The 17,323-nt window shown below is 33.4% G+C and overlaps 1 protein-coding gene across 1 annotated transcript in view; it reads right to left on the reverse strand.

Moving 5' to 3' along the window:
• LOC123507048 (prolow-density lipoprotein receptor-related protein 1-like) overlaps nt 1-17,323 on the reverse strand; it is a 126,650-nt gene that overhangs the window by 11,264 nt on the left and 98,063 nt on the right. The window contains 23 exon segments of the mRNA XM_045259567.1: nt 5,219-5,295; nt 5,553-5,646; nt 5,860-6,014; nt 6,301-6,388; nt 8,007-8,170; nt 8,310-8,506; nt 8,741-8,882; nt 9,234-9,347; nt 9,702-9,887; nt 10,307-10,527; nt 10,760-10,938; nt 11,312-11,482; nt 11,656-11,875; nt 12,295-12,430; nt 12,640-12,728; nt 12,930-13,139; nt 13,441-13,569; nt 13,828-13,944; nt 14,358-14,498; nt 14,689-14,780; nt 14,909-15,094; nt 15,436-15,597; nt 15,753-15,955. Of these exon segments, the coding sequence (XP_045115502.1) occupies nt 5,219-5,295; nt 5,553-5,646; nt 5,860-6,014; nt 6,301-6,388; nt 8,007-8,170; nt 8,310-8,506; nt 8,741-8,882; nt 9,234-9,347; nt 9,702-9,887; nt 10,307-10,527; nt 10,760-10,938; nt 11,312-11,482; nt 11,656-11,875; nt 12,295-12,430; nt 12,640-12,728; nt 12,930-13,139; nt 13,441-13,569; nt 13,828-13,944; nt 14,358-14,498; nt 14,689-14,780; nt 14,909-15,094; nt 15,436-15,597; nt 15,753-15,955 (3,473 nt within the window).

Genomic DNA, 17,323 nt, shown 5'->3' on the forward strand with positions numbered 1-17,323 from the left:
TCAACCCTCGATTTGCCGGACTAAAAGGGGAAGGCTTGTCCGGGAATGGCAAATGTCCGGCAATGGAAAATGTCCGGGGGTCTACCCCCTTGCCGGACTTTACCCTATACAGGTTGAACCCCGCTTTAACGGCACGCGATTTACCGGAATCCCGTGTTTAACGGCAAAAATTTCCGGTGGGAACATAGTGTTGTCTTTAACGGCATTTCGGCACCTGCACCAGCTGTACCAGGAAGTTGGAAAATAAATCAGACGTTTTTTGTTCAGAAAAACAAAACTGAGGGAGAAGAAAGAGACTTTGCACCAGATGTGGAAGACAAGAGAAAGAAAAATAAAAGAAAGGCAGGATCAGGAAGAATAGAAGTAACAGGAGGTGCCGAGGCAAAGGCAAAACCTCCGACGACCATCATCATCATCATCATCATCATCTCACCACGTGGGGCCGTAACACATGCCAATGCCGCCGACACGTAAGCACAACACTCGTGTGACGCGGCAGACTTGTTTACAGTCCAGTACTAGACGTGTATGTCCGCCCGCGCTGCCATCTATAGTGCCCGATTTGCGAACTTTGTCTGGCGCGGTAGTTTGAAATCGACTTGTCCCGGACTTTTTTTTTTTTTTTTTTTTTTTTTTCCCACAGACTCTTGTCCGGCAAATCCGAAATCCGGCAAATGGAGGTCCGGCAAATCGAGGGTTGAGTGTATATATATATATATATATATATATATATATATATATATATATATATATATATATATATATATATATATATATATATATATATATATATATATATATATATATATATATATATATATATATATATATATATATATATATATATATATATATATATATATATATATATATATATATATATATATATATATATATATATATATATATATATATATATATATATATATATATATATATATATATATATATATATATATATATATATATATATATATATATATATATATATATATATATATATATATATATATATATATATATATATATATATATATATATATATATATATATATATATATATATATATATATATATATATATATATATATATATATATATATATATATATATATATATATATATATATATATATATATATATATATATATATATATATATATATATATATATATATATATATATATATATATATATATATATATATATATATATATATATATATATATATATATATATATATATATATATATATATATATATATATATATATATATATATATATATATATATATATATATATATATATATATATATATATATATATATATATATATATATATATATATATATATATATATATATATATATATATATATATATATATATATATATATATATATATATATATATATATATATATATATATATATATATATATATATATATATATATATATATATATATATATATATATATATATATATATATATATATATATATATATATATATATATATATATATATATATATATATATATATATATATATATATATATATATATATATATATATATATATATATATATATATATATATATATATATATATATATATATATATATATATATATATATATATATATATATATATATATATATATATATATATATATATATATATATATATATATATATATATATATATATATATATATATATATATATATATATATATATATATATATATATATATATATATATATATATATATATATATATATATATATATATATATATATATATATATATATATATATATATATATATATATATATATATATATATATATATATATATATATATATATATATATATATATATATATATATATATATATATATATATATATATATATATATATATATATATATATATATATATATATATATATATATATATATATATATATATATATATATATATATATATATATATATATATATATATATATATATATATATATATATATATATATATATATATATATATATATATATATATATATATATATATATATATATATATATATATATATATATATATATATATATATATATATATATATATATATATATATATATATATATATATATATATATATATATATATATATATATATATATATATATATATATATATATATATATATATATATATATATATATATATATATATATATATATATATATATATATATATATATATATATATATATATATATATATATATATATATATATATATATATATATATATATATATATATATATATATATATATATATATATATATATATATATATATATATATATATATATATATATATATATATATATATATATATATATATATATATATATATATATATATATATATATATATATATATATATATATATATATATATATATATATATATATATATATATATATATATATATATATATATATATATATATATATATATATATATATATATATATATATATATATATATATATATATATATATATATATATATATATATATATATATATATATATATATATATATATATATATATATATATATATATATATATATATATATATATATATATATATATATATATATATATATATATATATATATATATATATATATATATATATATATATATATATATATATATATATATATATATATATATATATATATATATATATATATATATATATATATATATATATATATATATATATATATATATATATATATATATATATATATATATATATATATATATATATATATATATATATATATATATATATATATATATATATATATATATATATATATATATATATATATATATATATATATATATATATATATATATATATATATATATATATATATATATATATATATATATATATATATATATATATATATATATATATATATATATATATATATATATATATATATATATATATATATATATATATATATATATATATATATATATATATATATATATATATATATATATATATATATATATATATATATATATATATATATATATATATATATATATATATATATATATATATATATATATATATATATATATATATATATATATATATATATATATATATATATATATATATATATATATATATATATATATATATATATATATATATATATATATATATATATATATATATATATATATATATATATATATATATATATATATATATATATATATATATATATATATATATATATATATATATATATATATATATATATATATATATATATATATATATATATATATATATATATATATATATATATATATATATATATATATATATATATATATATATATATATATATATATATATATATATATATATATATATATATATATATATATATATATATATATATATATATATATATATATATATATATATATATATATATATATATATATATATATATATATATATATATATATATATATATATATATATATATATATATATATATATATATATATATATATATATATATATATATATATATATATATATATATATATATATATATATATATATATATATATATATATATATATATATATATATATATATATATATATATATATATATATATATATATATATATATATATATATATATATATATATATATATATATATATATATATATATATATATATATATATATATATATATATATATATATATATATATATATATATATATATATATATATATATATATATATATATATATATATATATATATATATATATATATATATATATATATATATATATATATATATATATATATATATATATATATATATATATATATATATATATATATATATATATATATATATATATATATATATATATATATATATATATATATATATATATATATATATATATATATATATATATATATATATATATATATATATATATATATATATTTACGATGGAATTTCAAGTCAGTGGTTAAACTTGTTATAATTGGTTCGTTTAACAAAAATTAACGAAGGTTTTTTAGGAATATAACACCTTGTTATTTTTTAGCGGCGTTTGCCTGTTTATATATATATATATATATATAAGTGTTTATAGATATATATATTCGTTATAATATATATATATATATATATATATATATATATATATATATATATATATATATATATATATATATATATGTATATATATATATATATATATATATATATATATATATATATATATATATATATATATATATATATATATAAATACGATGAAGTTGGAAAATTTCTGGGATAACAGAGACTGGATAGCATGAGCATAGCTACCTCTCTTGTATGCTACAACTAGTAAATACAACAAAGTAAATACACATACACATATGCATGCACACACATGCACACACATATACACACCCACCCACACACACACACACACACACACATACAAAAAAACAAAAGAAAAAGCTATGCTTAAATCACAACACTGAACGATTTGAAATTCTCCTAAAAAACCATCAAATTCTCCTTTCATTTGAACACTGGCTCTTCCCTCCACATGCAAGGTGGCACACACCGTGAAACTGTGAAAGACTTTAACAGAGAGGAAATCTAACTATTTGTTATCAATCCACCACTATTTGCATCCATAATGAAATGTTCAACTATTTAATTCAATTCATCACAAATGCAGCTAACTTTTGGAGGAGAGTAAAGTCCCATTTCCCTTTGGAACAAATCTAATGTCTCACAGCTCATTGATGCCAAGAACTTGAGCATACACTAGTGCTACAAAGTTTGGCTTCAAAATAAATTCATATTGAAGCATATCGTTTAAAGAGAAAACAGCAGTCACATAAACAATGACAAGCAAAGGTGACTCGCTCCCCTGCCATGCTCCCCCCTGCAAAGGAGCCGACTCGTGCATGACCACCAGGTGACTCAGAGCAAGGGCTGTCCTGGAGCGAGAGGGCAAACAGCTAAGTACAAATACAAAGACAAATATTCATTCTGCACATTCCTAAACAATGTACAAGGGAAGAATACTGGCTAGGAGACCATGAGAGGAACACACACAAACACATTACCTTGTAGCAGTAGTTCTCACACACATGGTGATCACAGTTCTTGCCATGATAGCCAACAGGGCAGCCACAGTGTTCATCTGTTCAATAAGCAACACATCATAGATACCATTAGCAACACATTATACATACTGTCACTGATGTAGAGATAAATATGAAACAGCATGCTAGCAGTTATTAATACAAACCTTATGCAAGCTCTTAACATACTGGAAGCTATTCTTAATTCTGTGTCACTAAAAAAACTATACCATTAAATTATTCTAATAGAAAATAGATCAAATGAAGACCCAGAGGAACACAAAAAACCAGAGAATATAAAGCCAAGAACCCTGACCTCCTTCGTGGCACGTTCGGTCCTGACACAGTCTGCCGGTCCAGCCTGGGTCACACTCGCAGTGTGGCATGCCACTCCTGATGGAACACTGGCCCTGCAATACAGACACCATCATTTGCTGGAGAATATGTGGCATGAGGGACAGGTGGAAGAAAGACCCTCTTTAGAGTCTTTCTTAGTTATAGTACTGTCTCATAAAGCTTATTCTTAACACTGCTTTTGCAATAAGAATTTCTAACACAGTTTTCCATCAAGATTTAACAAAAGTTTATGTAGGGACTGTTGGCAAAGGAACATCAACACTTACATTGACACAAGTGTCACACAGTGAGAACTGGCAGGATGAGCCATGGTAGCCCGGCACACAGGAGCAGCGAGCCTTGGGCTGCGGGGGACCCGTCATGATGCAGTTCCCTCCATTGTGACACTCGACATCTGCACACAAGTTGTCACATTGTGTCTCTGAAATCACATCATAAATGCAGACCATTTCTAACATGCCACTATATGTTAGCAGCACATCAACACATCTCTAACACAATGTCACATTCTACTACAAAAATGTAAAAACAAATACAAATAACTTAAAAATAGTCTAAAATTCTTTCTCTCATGTGGTGGTAATGCAGAATTATCATTCTTTTAATAACAATATATTTTTGTTTTGCAATGGATTCATAACCTTTGGTTCCATGGCAATTAAACCTCAAAATGCATGAAAGAAAGGTAATTTGGCAGTCATACTTACTATTAATGCATTCATCACATCTCCTGCCGCTCCATCCCAGCTTGCACTCACAGAGGGGAAGTCCCCTGCTTTGGATTGAACAGGTGCCCTGAAATACAAGTCTTAAGCTGTTATGGCTCTCATGAAAATATTAATTATCAGCACAAAGGTGAATCAGCCACAATATAAGAGTCTGAATGAACGAAGGCAGATAAGAAAAAAATGTTTCCCTCTCAGAAATTATTAAGAAATCAATATACAGCAAGTCCTCGTTATACGGTAGTTCTTTATCCGGTAAATTCACAGTTACGGTATTTGGAAATTACTACCCTCGATTTGATATACAGTAAGAAAAATTCAGATACGGTATCCACTCATGTCATCCGAGAGGCCCTAGCGCGGGGGAGCAGGGGTGATGACATCATCTACACCACACCTCACCGCCACTCACAGTACTGACTTTAACTTGACCACCCTTGAAGCCTGTTATCTCTTCCCCTCCCCCCTTTTTTTAACTGCATTACATATTATTTACATGCATTACTAGTTAGATGAATAAATGGAATATTAAAGGGTCTATTGTAAGCACAAATATATTCATAATATTCATGGCAAACACTAAAAGCCTACTACCAGCGGCAAACCATGCAGCAACTGATAAAGCGCACAGATGGGCCTGGCAAGCCCACTATCAGTGAAAGGTGGAAGTCGTATAACATCAAGCACGCCTTAGAAAACATCAAGTCATCTTGGGACGAAGTGAAGACGTCTACCATGAACTTGGCGTGGAATAAAGTATGGCCAGAATGAGCGCATGACTTTCCAGGCTTCGCTGGAGACGACAGACGATCAGAAATCATAGTAAATCTGTGCCATAGGGCTGGCTTCGATGAAGTTGATGATGATGATGTTCAAGATCTTTTGGAAAGCCATGCTGAATCTCTCTCAAATGATGAACTTATAGAGCTAGACAAGGCATCACAGGAGGCAGAAAAAGAGGGAGACGAGGAAGAAGAACCTGTGGGGCCTGGACATCAAAACTCTTACAGAATGTCTCGGTGGTATCGAAAAAGCTCTGGAAACCCTGAAGGAACGTGACCCAAATCCTGCCAAGAGTAGCAAAGTGGCTCATGACGTAAAGAAAAGTGTCAAGATTTATCAAGAAATCTATGATGAAAAAACAAGAAAAACTAAAGAACTACTCGTTCTTCAAGCCAGTCAGACAAGCCATCCTGTCACACCTGCCGATCCTGCTACAGCTGGCCCTTCCTCAATATCCTTTCTTCAAACCACTGAAACATGCCGACCCTGCTACAGTTGACCCTTCTATATCTGCTTCCGACAGTGCAGACGACGTCTTTTCCTTGTCTGCCCACTCAGCGGAAAATGAGTAAGGGCTGAAATCCCTACTGTCCCTTAGCCTCGGGAAGGACATCATCTGATAAAATACATGGCAATTGAAAGGTAAATAAAAACATTTTGTTTATTTCTTTTGTGCAGTACTTTATTTTTTTTTTTTTTTTTATTATTTTCATGTATTTTCATTTCTGTAGGGGTGACTTTTGACGTGCTAGAACACATTCCCTATTATTACATTTTATAATGGGTTTGGTATACGGTAAATTCGATATGCGGTAAGGTTTTCAGGAACGCATATGTACCACATAACGAGGACTTACTATACATACAACATTCCTATGTTACATAAAGATTTAAAGTTAACTCACGTGTTTGCAGTAGCCGTCACACACAGACAAGGTGCAGGAGACCCCATTGTAGCCCGGGGCACAGGAACACATCGGGGTGACGGCATACGTACCGTTCCTCACCCTCAGGCGACACGTGCCTCCATTTTCACAGGGTAGAGCCTTGCACTGGTCACAGCGGTCACCTAGGTGTCAAAGTATGAAAGTGAAGTGATTAATAAGAGAAAAGGAGCTACTTTGAAATACAGATTGTATACCCATTAACATGCAGGTACAGAACACTACTACATTGAGGCTCTTTTCCCTAGCAGGACTGACACCCACCAGTAAACATGGCATTGCAGGTGCAGTACGGTGGCTTGCCGCTCAGCTCGTGGCAGGTGCCATTGTTCTCGCAGAAGTTATCACAGGTTGGCATGGGAGTCTCACACAGGGGCCCCGTCCAGTTGCCCGTGCAGTGACATGACAGCTTGTCAGACTCCACCTGGCAGAAGCCACCATTCTTGCAGTAGCCAGAACATCTGAAATGTTTCTCCAAGTCAACATTCACTTCTCCATATTTCACGTTAAAATTGTTAATGGGTGCAAGCTTTACACTGATGACAAGTTTTCAGCCTCTCATCCATTACTTACATCTGTTTCTTCCCTGTATTGCTACACAGTATATTCAAGCTAAGTAAATTTCTTTGATGCTAAGGTTGATAACATTATGCAACAAGAACCATGTAAGGCCAGAGAGTGAGGCCAGTGCCCACCTGTAGTGGTCGCAGTGCACCCCGTCAAACTTGGGGTCACACTGGCACTTGGGGCCCTGATCGGTTATGATACATTTCCCCTTCAGGCAGAAAAGTTTACAATCTCTACTGCTGGCAACTTGTGAGTGACACTCTATGTGATCTGCAAGGTAAAAACACGCCATTCTGTATGAATACCTGTGATACACATTAGTGAAGAGAAAACTTGTATTGCTGATTCAAGACAATATTCTCTTGATGAAAGTATTTTTCCTTCAAATCAGTTGCTGCTACAACCAGACACTAACTACATGTCAGACTCACTGCTATAAATTTCAACTTAAAAACAAATAATGAATAAATCCATTGATAAAACTCAACTGTATAAAAACTAATCCATTATAATAACAGACACTTCGCAACACTAATATAATACAAAGTTAATTCTAATGACTAGTGCAGAAAATAAAAGTTCCTTAATAAATTTTATGTGAAAAGTGAGGACAAGACAGACCTCCCACAGTCTCTATCACCGTGCCATCAGGACAGAGACATGAGTAGCTCCCAGGCCCAGACAGGACGCACAGAGCAGAGGAGTGACACGTGGCATTGCTGCATGGGTTGGGGACTGCAGGGAGAGACATACACTGCATTATACATGGTGAACTTTACCCAAGTCTTATACTTAATGCAATGATTCAGTCAGAAATGTTGGTGTAAACCTGAAACTCAATGGAATGGGATGGGTTGTAGTATATCTGCTGATGCTATTGTCTTACTACTCGTAGAAGAGAGTGAAAGAAAACTCCAGAAAGAGGTAGATAATTTCCATTGGATGTGTGACAAACGGACCTTCACCTTCTGTGTGTGTGTGTGTGTGTGTGTGTGTGTGTGTGTGTGTGTGTGTGTGTGTGTGTGTGTGTGTGTGTGTGTGTTGATATATGCGCGCGCATATATCAACATCAACATACATAACACTCACTCCTGTAGTCCTGCTTTTGCTCCTGCACAATGAGCACATCCGTGACCTTCATGCTGTGCTGGGAGATGGGCATGATGCCTGGGTTGTTGTTCCCAAACTTGTTGATGTTGTTGACAGTGTTTGTATGCAGGGTAGTGAAGTATACAAAATCTTCAAACACATCCAGACTCAATGGAATGCCGTCCTCTGCAAATCAAAGGTGAACATGTAGTATAGCTGATAATCATCTCATGGTTCCACATACAGGGTGTCTTTTGAGTTACACTGGAGTTCCATTCCTAAGTCATGAAGTAAACTGAATTTTGGCATGAGTCAGAACCAACATAGGAAAGCACTTTCAGTATGTAAAAAGAGAATAATTCCTTGCTTTTTACTGCCATGGTTGGTCTGCTTTACGCTTGCTCGTGCTCTAGGAAACTTACCTCCTACTTCATATCACCACCAGCAGTTTCACCTATTCACCTTGAACCCTAACATGAAAACTCCCATAATGTGAGAATTCCCATTATGTTACAATAAATTCTATCATTCTTTTGTATAACAGCAAACTCTGTGATCAAAGTAACTATGAATAAGAAAGAGAACAAGGTCACTACAATGCTGACCGTGGCTGAAATGCTTCACCAGCTGTCTGTCTGAACCGTCCAGCTTCACTGTCTCCACCTTGTTGGTTTTCATGTCGGCCCAGTAGAGTCGACGCGTTGGGTAATCAATAGCCAGGCCAGCTGGAGCCAGAATGTTACTCACCACCAGCGGCCTGTTCAGTCTGCCATCCATCTTGGCCACATTGATTGCTGGTACTCCCCAGTCTCCAAAGAACAGTTGTCTAAATACACAATCAGAGAAATGCACATGTAAGGAGCTTTTCCCATTTCTATGGTACAATGTTTTTTGAAAGTTTGTCTTTTTCCACAAAACTATCCTCTATATTGTGTATTCTTTATTCAGCTTCTAATGTCATATTTTGTTTATTCTAATGTCATATTTTGTTTACATTCAAGAGCAGTGATAAGGTAAGTGAACAGATCATAATACTTGTAGTGATGCGGTACACTCACCCAGAGAGCGGATCCACCACCACATCGTACATGCGCTCTGTCTCGGTGGAGATGATGGTGACCTTCTTGGAGCCGTCAATGGACAGGGCCACGATGGTTCTGTCACCCGAATTGACAACGTACAGCACCTTGGCCACCCAGTCCACGGCAACTCCCATCGGTGAATTGAGTTCTTTTTGCTGAGAAAACAAGAGTCTGCTCTAAGTCACTGAGAAAGACGGACCACTCATCAGTATACTTATATCAAGATGAAGATGAGTTGGTTGAAGTATTCTGTTAAAAGTTTTAAAAGTGAGGATAAAGTATCATTCAAAGTTATGAGTAGCCCTCCAATAATTATTGAAATATCTTCATCTAACTAGCATGTCAAAAATTCATAATTGTGAAGGCATTATGTTTCAGTTGTCACTAGTAATGTTTATCCACCACTTAAACATTCAGGCAAAAATCACCAGCATATCATTAGAGATGCATCTGTTTCCACCAAAAAATCCGTGACTCTGCTGAACAACAAAGAGTGAAAGGAATAAGCAAATGAATGTCTTAACTTACAATGATGCGTGAGTGGTTCTGGGTGGTGCCTTGGGTCACTGAGCTGCCCTGCTCAAAGGGGCGGGGCACCTCCATGGCATGCAGCTGGTGGTGGTGCAGGTTGCTCCAGAAGGCAATGGGCTCTTCCCCATACAGCACATCAACACTGTGGATTCGGATGGAGCTATCCAGCTGCACCAGGATAGAGACATCCATGTCAGTTAGCAATATGAAGTATAAATGTGTGCAATAATGTGAATGCCAAATCCAGTTAATTTTACATCAATCAATCAATCTCAATTCAGCTCACAGATTAATCAACAGTCCATATCAGTCTGGCCTCCTAGTCAAAAGTAATTCCATACCGTGGTAAGGGGGAGAGTTCCAGCCGAGTTGCCATGTTTGTATGGTGACAGCTTCTGTAGAAAGTTATCATTTGCCACAATCATGTATGCAAGGTGGCCATCAGCTGAACAAGACTTCTGCTTTTTCTGTGAGTAGCTGTTGTGAGAGTAGCCTGGAGCACAGGAACAAGTGTGGTTTCCATCTATCTTCACGTTACAGATTTGGGAACATTCACCAAACCTAAGGGAATATAGAGAGATTTCTAAGTCTGGGGATAATCTTTAATACGAGTATCGATTGTGATAAAATCCACAGAAACATTAAAACACAAAAAATAATAAATAAACAAATGACGGTGAGCAAGAAGAAAGAAGAAAAAGGGTAATAAGAAATGTAATGAAAAAAGAACAAGGAGGAGGAGGAGGAGGAGGAGGAGGAAGAGGAGGAGGAGGAAGAGGAAGAGGAGGAGGAGGAGGAGGAGGAGGAGGAGGAGGTGGTGGTGGTGGTGGTGGTGGTGGTGGTGGTGGGTGGTGGTGGTGGTGGTGGTGGTGGTGGTGGTGGTGGTGGTGGTGGTGGTTTCATATGATTCTCAATACAGTAGGATCTTAGGAATTATATAAAGCTATGTACTCGTATTTGCTACACACACACACACACACCTGCATCCTGTGTTACAGTTGAGTTCATCACTGTTGTCCGTGCAGTCATCAAATCCATCACACACACTCATGTTACCAACACAATGGCCATTCTTGCACTGGAAACCCCCCGGCCCACACCGGTTCACCAGCATACCTGAAGAAAAGTAACAAATCACCAACAGGAAATAAAAAAGAAAATGCAAGTCAGCTCAACAGCATGCATCACTCAAACTCGCTCTTCAAATATTCTACCGTGAGAACTTTTTGGTCTTTTGTTGCTTAAAATTGATTAGTGATTTATTGTGCGCACACACACACACACACACACACACCAGCAGACGACCATGGTGAACACACACTTACACATCTCTGATTCCTCATCTGAGCCGTCTGAGCAGTGACGTATTCCATCACATACATAATCATCAACAATGCACTTGTGGTTTTTGCATCTGGAAAGCAAAAATGTACATTGCAGTAACTCCAACACTAACCTAATGAGAAATCTAGAAATATTTCCGACTAAATATTGCTTTGAGTAAGTCATTCCAAGGTAACATTGCGATAGCAAATAAAATTGGAAAAAATGTCAACCCACGAGAAAACCTGAGCTCAGATAAACCATAAAACTGACACAGCCTAAGCAGACTCACCTGAATCTCCCTGGTGAGCAGGAGTGGTTTGCACAAAGCTCCTCACCCTCATCACTACTGTCTGTGCAGTCACTCTCACCATCACACACCCACAGGTTGACAATACACTGGCCATTGCTGCACTGGAAGTAGTCCGGACCACAAGTTCCAGTGCAATTTCGTTCGTCAGATTCATCAGTGCAGTCGGGATCTTCATCGCATACCCAGGATCTGCAGTGACACACAGCAGGCATTAGACACTTGATGGTAAAAGTGTACCACACTGACCACCTGCCATGTATGACTATTGAGGCAGGTATTACTGATCCCACGTAAGTATTGGGAGTACAGTGCTGGTGCAGTCACTAGTGTTATTCATGCAAATATGTATGGCTCCAACAAGAAGAAATGTAACAGATTTCATACTTAGATACTACACATACCTCATCAAGATTTCAAATCCATCTGTTTGACACAAAAACCTACACAATGATATCAGAAAGCATCAACACAACAATAAGGTATGACTCACTTGTATATGCAGAGTGGTGGTGTCTTACATTTGAACATGTTATCATTGCATGACACTTGGCAGTCCTTCTCATCACTGTTGTCACTACATTGATGAATGGCATCACACATATTTTTCTTGTCTATGCAGCTGGATACAGCAAGGAAAGAACACCACATTAGGACTACTGAACAAGTCAACTCACAAGAAAAATCATAAAAAAGTGCATCTGGAATTTGTGAAGAAACAGGACAGTAAAGTAACCAGATGATGAGTCAGCCCCTGCAAGGCAGAATCATGTGGCACAAAACACTACCACTGTTATACACTTTTTGCTACACATGTCTATTGTATCTTGTATTCATTGACCAGATTACATGATACAGCAGCACACAGTGAGACTCTCACCTTCCATCATCACACTGGAACTCTGTGCTGGTGCAGTTCTTCTCAGGACAGTCAGTTTCGTCAGACTGGTCGAGGCAGTCATCCTCACCGTCACACTTCCAATGGAAGGGAATACACCTGCCAGGTCAAACAAGTGTCATTTATTCACAACAAATTATTACAATTACTCATAAAAAAAATGTTGACTAGCCAATCTGGGTTTCAAAAAATAGGTAAATATTAACAATGATATCTCAAGTCCCCTTACACGTTGTCTTCAGCATACTGGGAGCATCAACACATAACATCAGCAAGTCACAGGAGAAAAATAAAGTACAAGATGAAATATATCCACAGACACACCCCAAAAATAAGATCAGTTAAGAATCTTGATATTTAGATAAACTACGAAAATGGGTTGAAAATAACTACATAAATAATTTCTAACTGATAATACTTTCAATCTGCCTGGAAACTCATTTCTCTGATGCTGTCAAGGAAATTGGAATATATATACACCATTTAACTGCAGCATATTTCCTGCCACCTACTTGCTGTTATCACACTTGAACTGAGAATGTTCACAGGTGTGGGTTCCTTTGCACTCCTCATTGTTCTCGTCCTCCTGGTTTGGGCAGTCATTCTCACCATCACACTTCCAGGAGCGAGGGATGCACCGGCCATTATTACACCTGTGAGGGGAGTCTGAGGGTCAACAGGTGCCAGGTATAAAGGGTAACACAAGAAAATGGTCACTACATAGAATGAAATCACACACATACAAAGCCTTTGTGTAAATCTCCTGGCTTCTTGCTGCTGCTTTCTATATGTCATTCATCTTTTCTTCCTAAATTCTTATGATTATAGATGCACAAAACAAACCTGAACTTTCCCTCCGGACACTGGCGGGTGTTGCAGTCCGGCATCTCATCAGAGCCATCAACACAGTCCTGGTCACCATCACACACCCACACCTGGAAATACAAGCTGCTGTCACATACTTCTTTAACTCTTCCCCCATTACTAATTACATGAAAATAGGAACCTTTGAAAGCTCATATAAAATTAGTCTCTGCCTTGGTGTTCCCTTTCACAACCTCACCTCAGGGATGCACTTAGAGTTGTTGCAGGAGAACCAGTCGGCAGAACAAGACATCACCGGACAATCCAGCTCATCCTCACCGCCGGGACAGTCCTGCTTGCCGTCACACTTATGACTGCTGCCAATACAGTATGCGTGGGAACCATTGTGCGGAGGACACTTGAACTGCGACGGTATACACACATACTGAAATCACAGAGACAACAAAATGAGGATCACTTTTTTGTACATGAAAATTCAAATAAGGGAAATATTAAAAACTTCTGTTTTTATTGACTCTTTCACAGCTAAATGATTTTTCGTTGTCATTTAAAATCTCTTAGATTTTAGCACTTGTATGTACTAACCTCTAAAACGAAGAAAAAATCCTTTATTTACTTTCATTATACACTCAAGGAACTTAAAGGTACAAAGCAAGATTTTCATAACTTCTCTATTTTTTCCTACAGACAGACAAAGCAAACACTAAATCCTGTCAACAATGAAGCAGGAGCTGCAAGACAAACCAGCACTGGTGAGCAACTCACCTCATCACAGTTGGGCTCATCAGAACCATCAGGGCAGTGCTTGATGTTGTCGCAGATCAGTGAGGGATGGATGCAGGTGCCGTTGTTACACTGGAACTGGCCTGGCGTGCAGTTGAAGCGAGCACAGTCTTCTGGCTCGTCAGAGTTATCCCCACAGTCATCCTGGAATTATTAAGTGCATGGTTTTGATTACTTGGATTGCATGTAAAATTTCAGCTGCAAAAAAGCTCGTCACATTTTCTTCTCACCGTTATTCTCTATTATTATTTGCAAATGTTGTTGGTGGCAATGAATAAATGTTTCAATGTTCACCTCACCTGAGTGTCACACTTCCACCAGAAAGGGATACACTTGTACACATCTTTACACACAAACATGGACGAGACACAATTGTTGCGGCAGGACACGCCATCCTCCTCCAGCACAAAGTTCTCCGGGCAGGTGCAGGTCTTGCCGCCACCTGGAGCCAGCAAGCACATGGTGTCGCAGCCTCCATTATTCTCGCAAGGGTTGTCCTTCACTGAGGGACACAATACAAGGAATCACAAACAAACTGCTGATGTTTTGTAACTAATTGTTTCAAATTCTCTGGTATTTGTTTTCAGTGTAGCTCCCATGGTTAGTGTCTTCATTTTCATGGAAATAACAAGTTTATTAGGGAATGATGCTCAATACAACAGGAAAAAGTACAGGCAACCCCCATTTAATGAAGGTTCACAAACGAAATTTCGCTACTATGAAGGTTTCATTTTACTACCATCTGCTCGTTTAACGAACACCAAACTCGCTTTAACGAAGTTTTATCCAGGTAATTTTTTCCAAATTTGAAAGCCCCACCATATCATGCAAGCTGACAGGCTTTTGAATACACCAGGAGCTACTGGTACTAAGGCCTGCCTCAGGAGAAGTCCTGAGACACCTGTAGAACAAAGATCAAGATCAAGCCTCTCGTGGACAACACAGGCGCTGCCGATACAAAGGCCTGACTCAGAAGAAATTCTGCACCTGTAGTATCAAGATCAAGATCATGCGCACCACTCACTCCCCAGTCAAAATATAGTCAGCAGACTCTATTAAGAAGGCTGGTGAGACTGTATCTTCCTTGAAAGCTAAAAGAACCACCTGAACTCGTGACTCTACAATGGATAAAATAGAAACCTTGTGGAAATGTAGTACATAAGTTTTGTATGCGGTACCATGATGCGCACTTTGTTTACATTCCACAGGTTGCTAGTTAAGTGTCTTTCCCGTTTCACTCTCCCTCCCTTCATAAAGTTAAGATCATCTACATTATAAAGTTACGTACTTACATACATTAGTGTACATTATAATGACTTAAATTAAACTACCTAAATGTTTAACTTCATAATTTTTACTTTCATTAAACCTTTTATTGTACTATGATGCACTCTCGCTTTACTTACTCTTAACCCCATCGTTACCGACCCGTCAACCTTATGTAAACAAGACGTTTCGCTGCCGAACCGACTGCCCACACACTCCTCCGCATCGTCCGTGCGGTAGTCTTCAGCTTCTCACAAACACCCTGTTCACACTATATTATTTATTTTTATGTTTTCTATCAGAGAAACCTCACAACATGTCATTTGAGTAAAAAAAAATATGCAGTACGTGTGTTGGTCCAGAGACATACAGCAGCAATCACATCTTTCCCTATGAATAACTGAAAACAGTCTAGATCACTCATAGCACTAGCTTCATGATGTAGAATAATACTAGGATGTACATCAGGAAAATAAGTGTTATATGTAGGTAGAGGGTTAGGTCTGGTGTCAGAGAATGGGTCTGAAAAAAGTGTGAAATCTGTTTGTCTACCAGCAGCTGTGGGGGGTGAGGCAGGAGGGCTGCATGACAGGCCACTGCTTGC

This window comes from Portunus trituberculatus, chromosome 21 (genome assembly GCF_017591435.1).
Source record: "Portunus trituberculatus isolate SZX2019 chromosome 21, ASM1759143v1, whole genome shotgun sequence".
In the NCBI taxonomy this organism is placed as follows: domain Eukaryota; kingdom Metazoa; phylum Arthropoda; class Malacostraca; order Decapoda; family Portunidae; genus Portunus; species Portunus trituberculatus.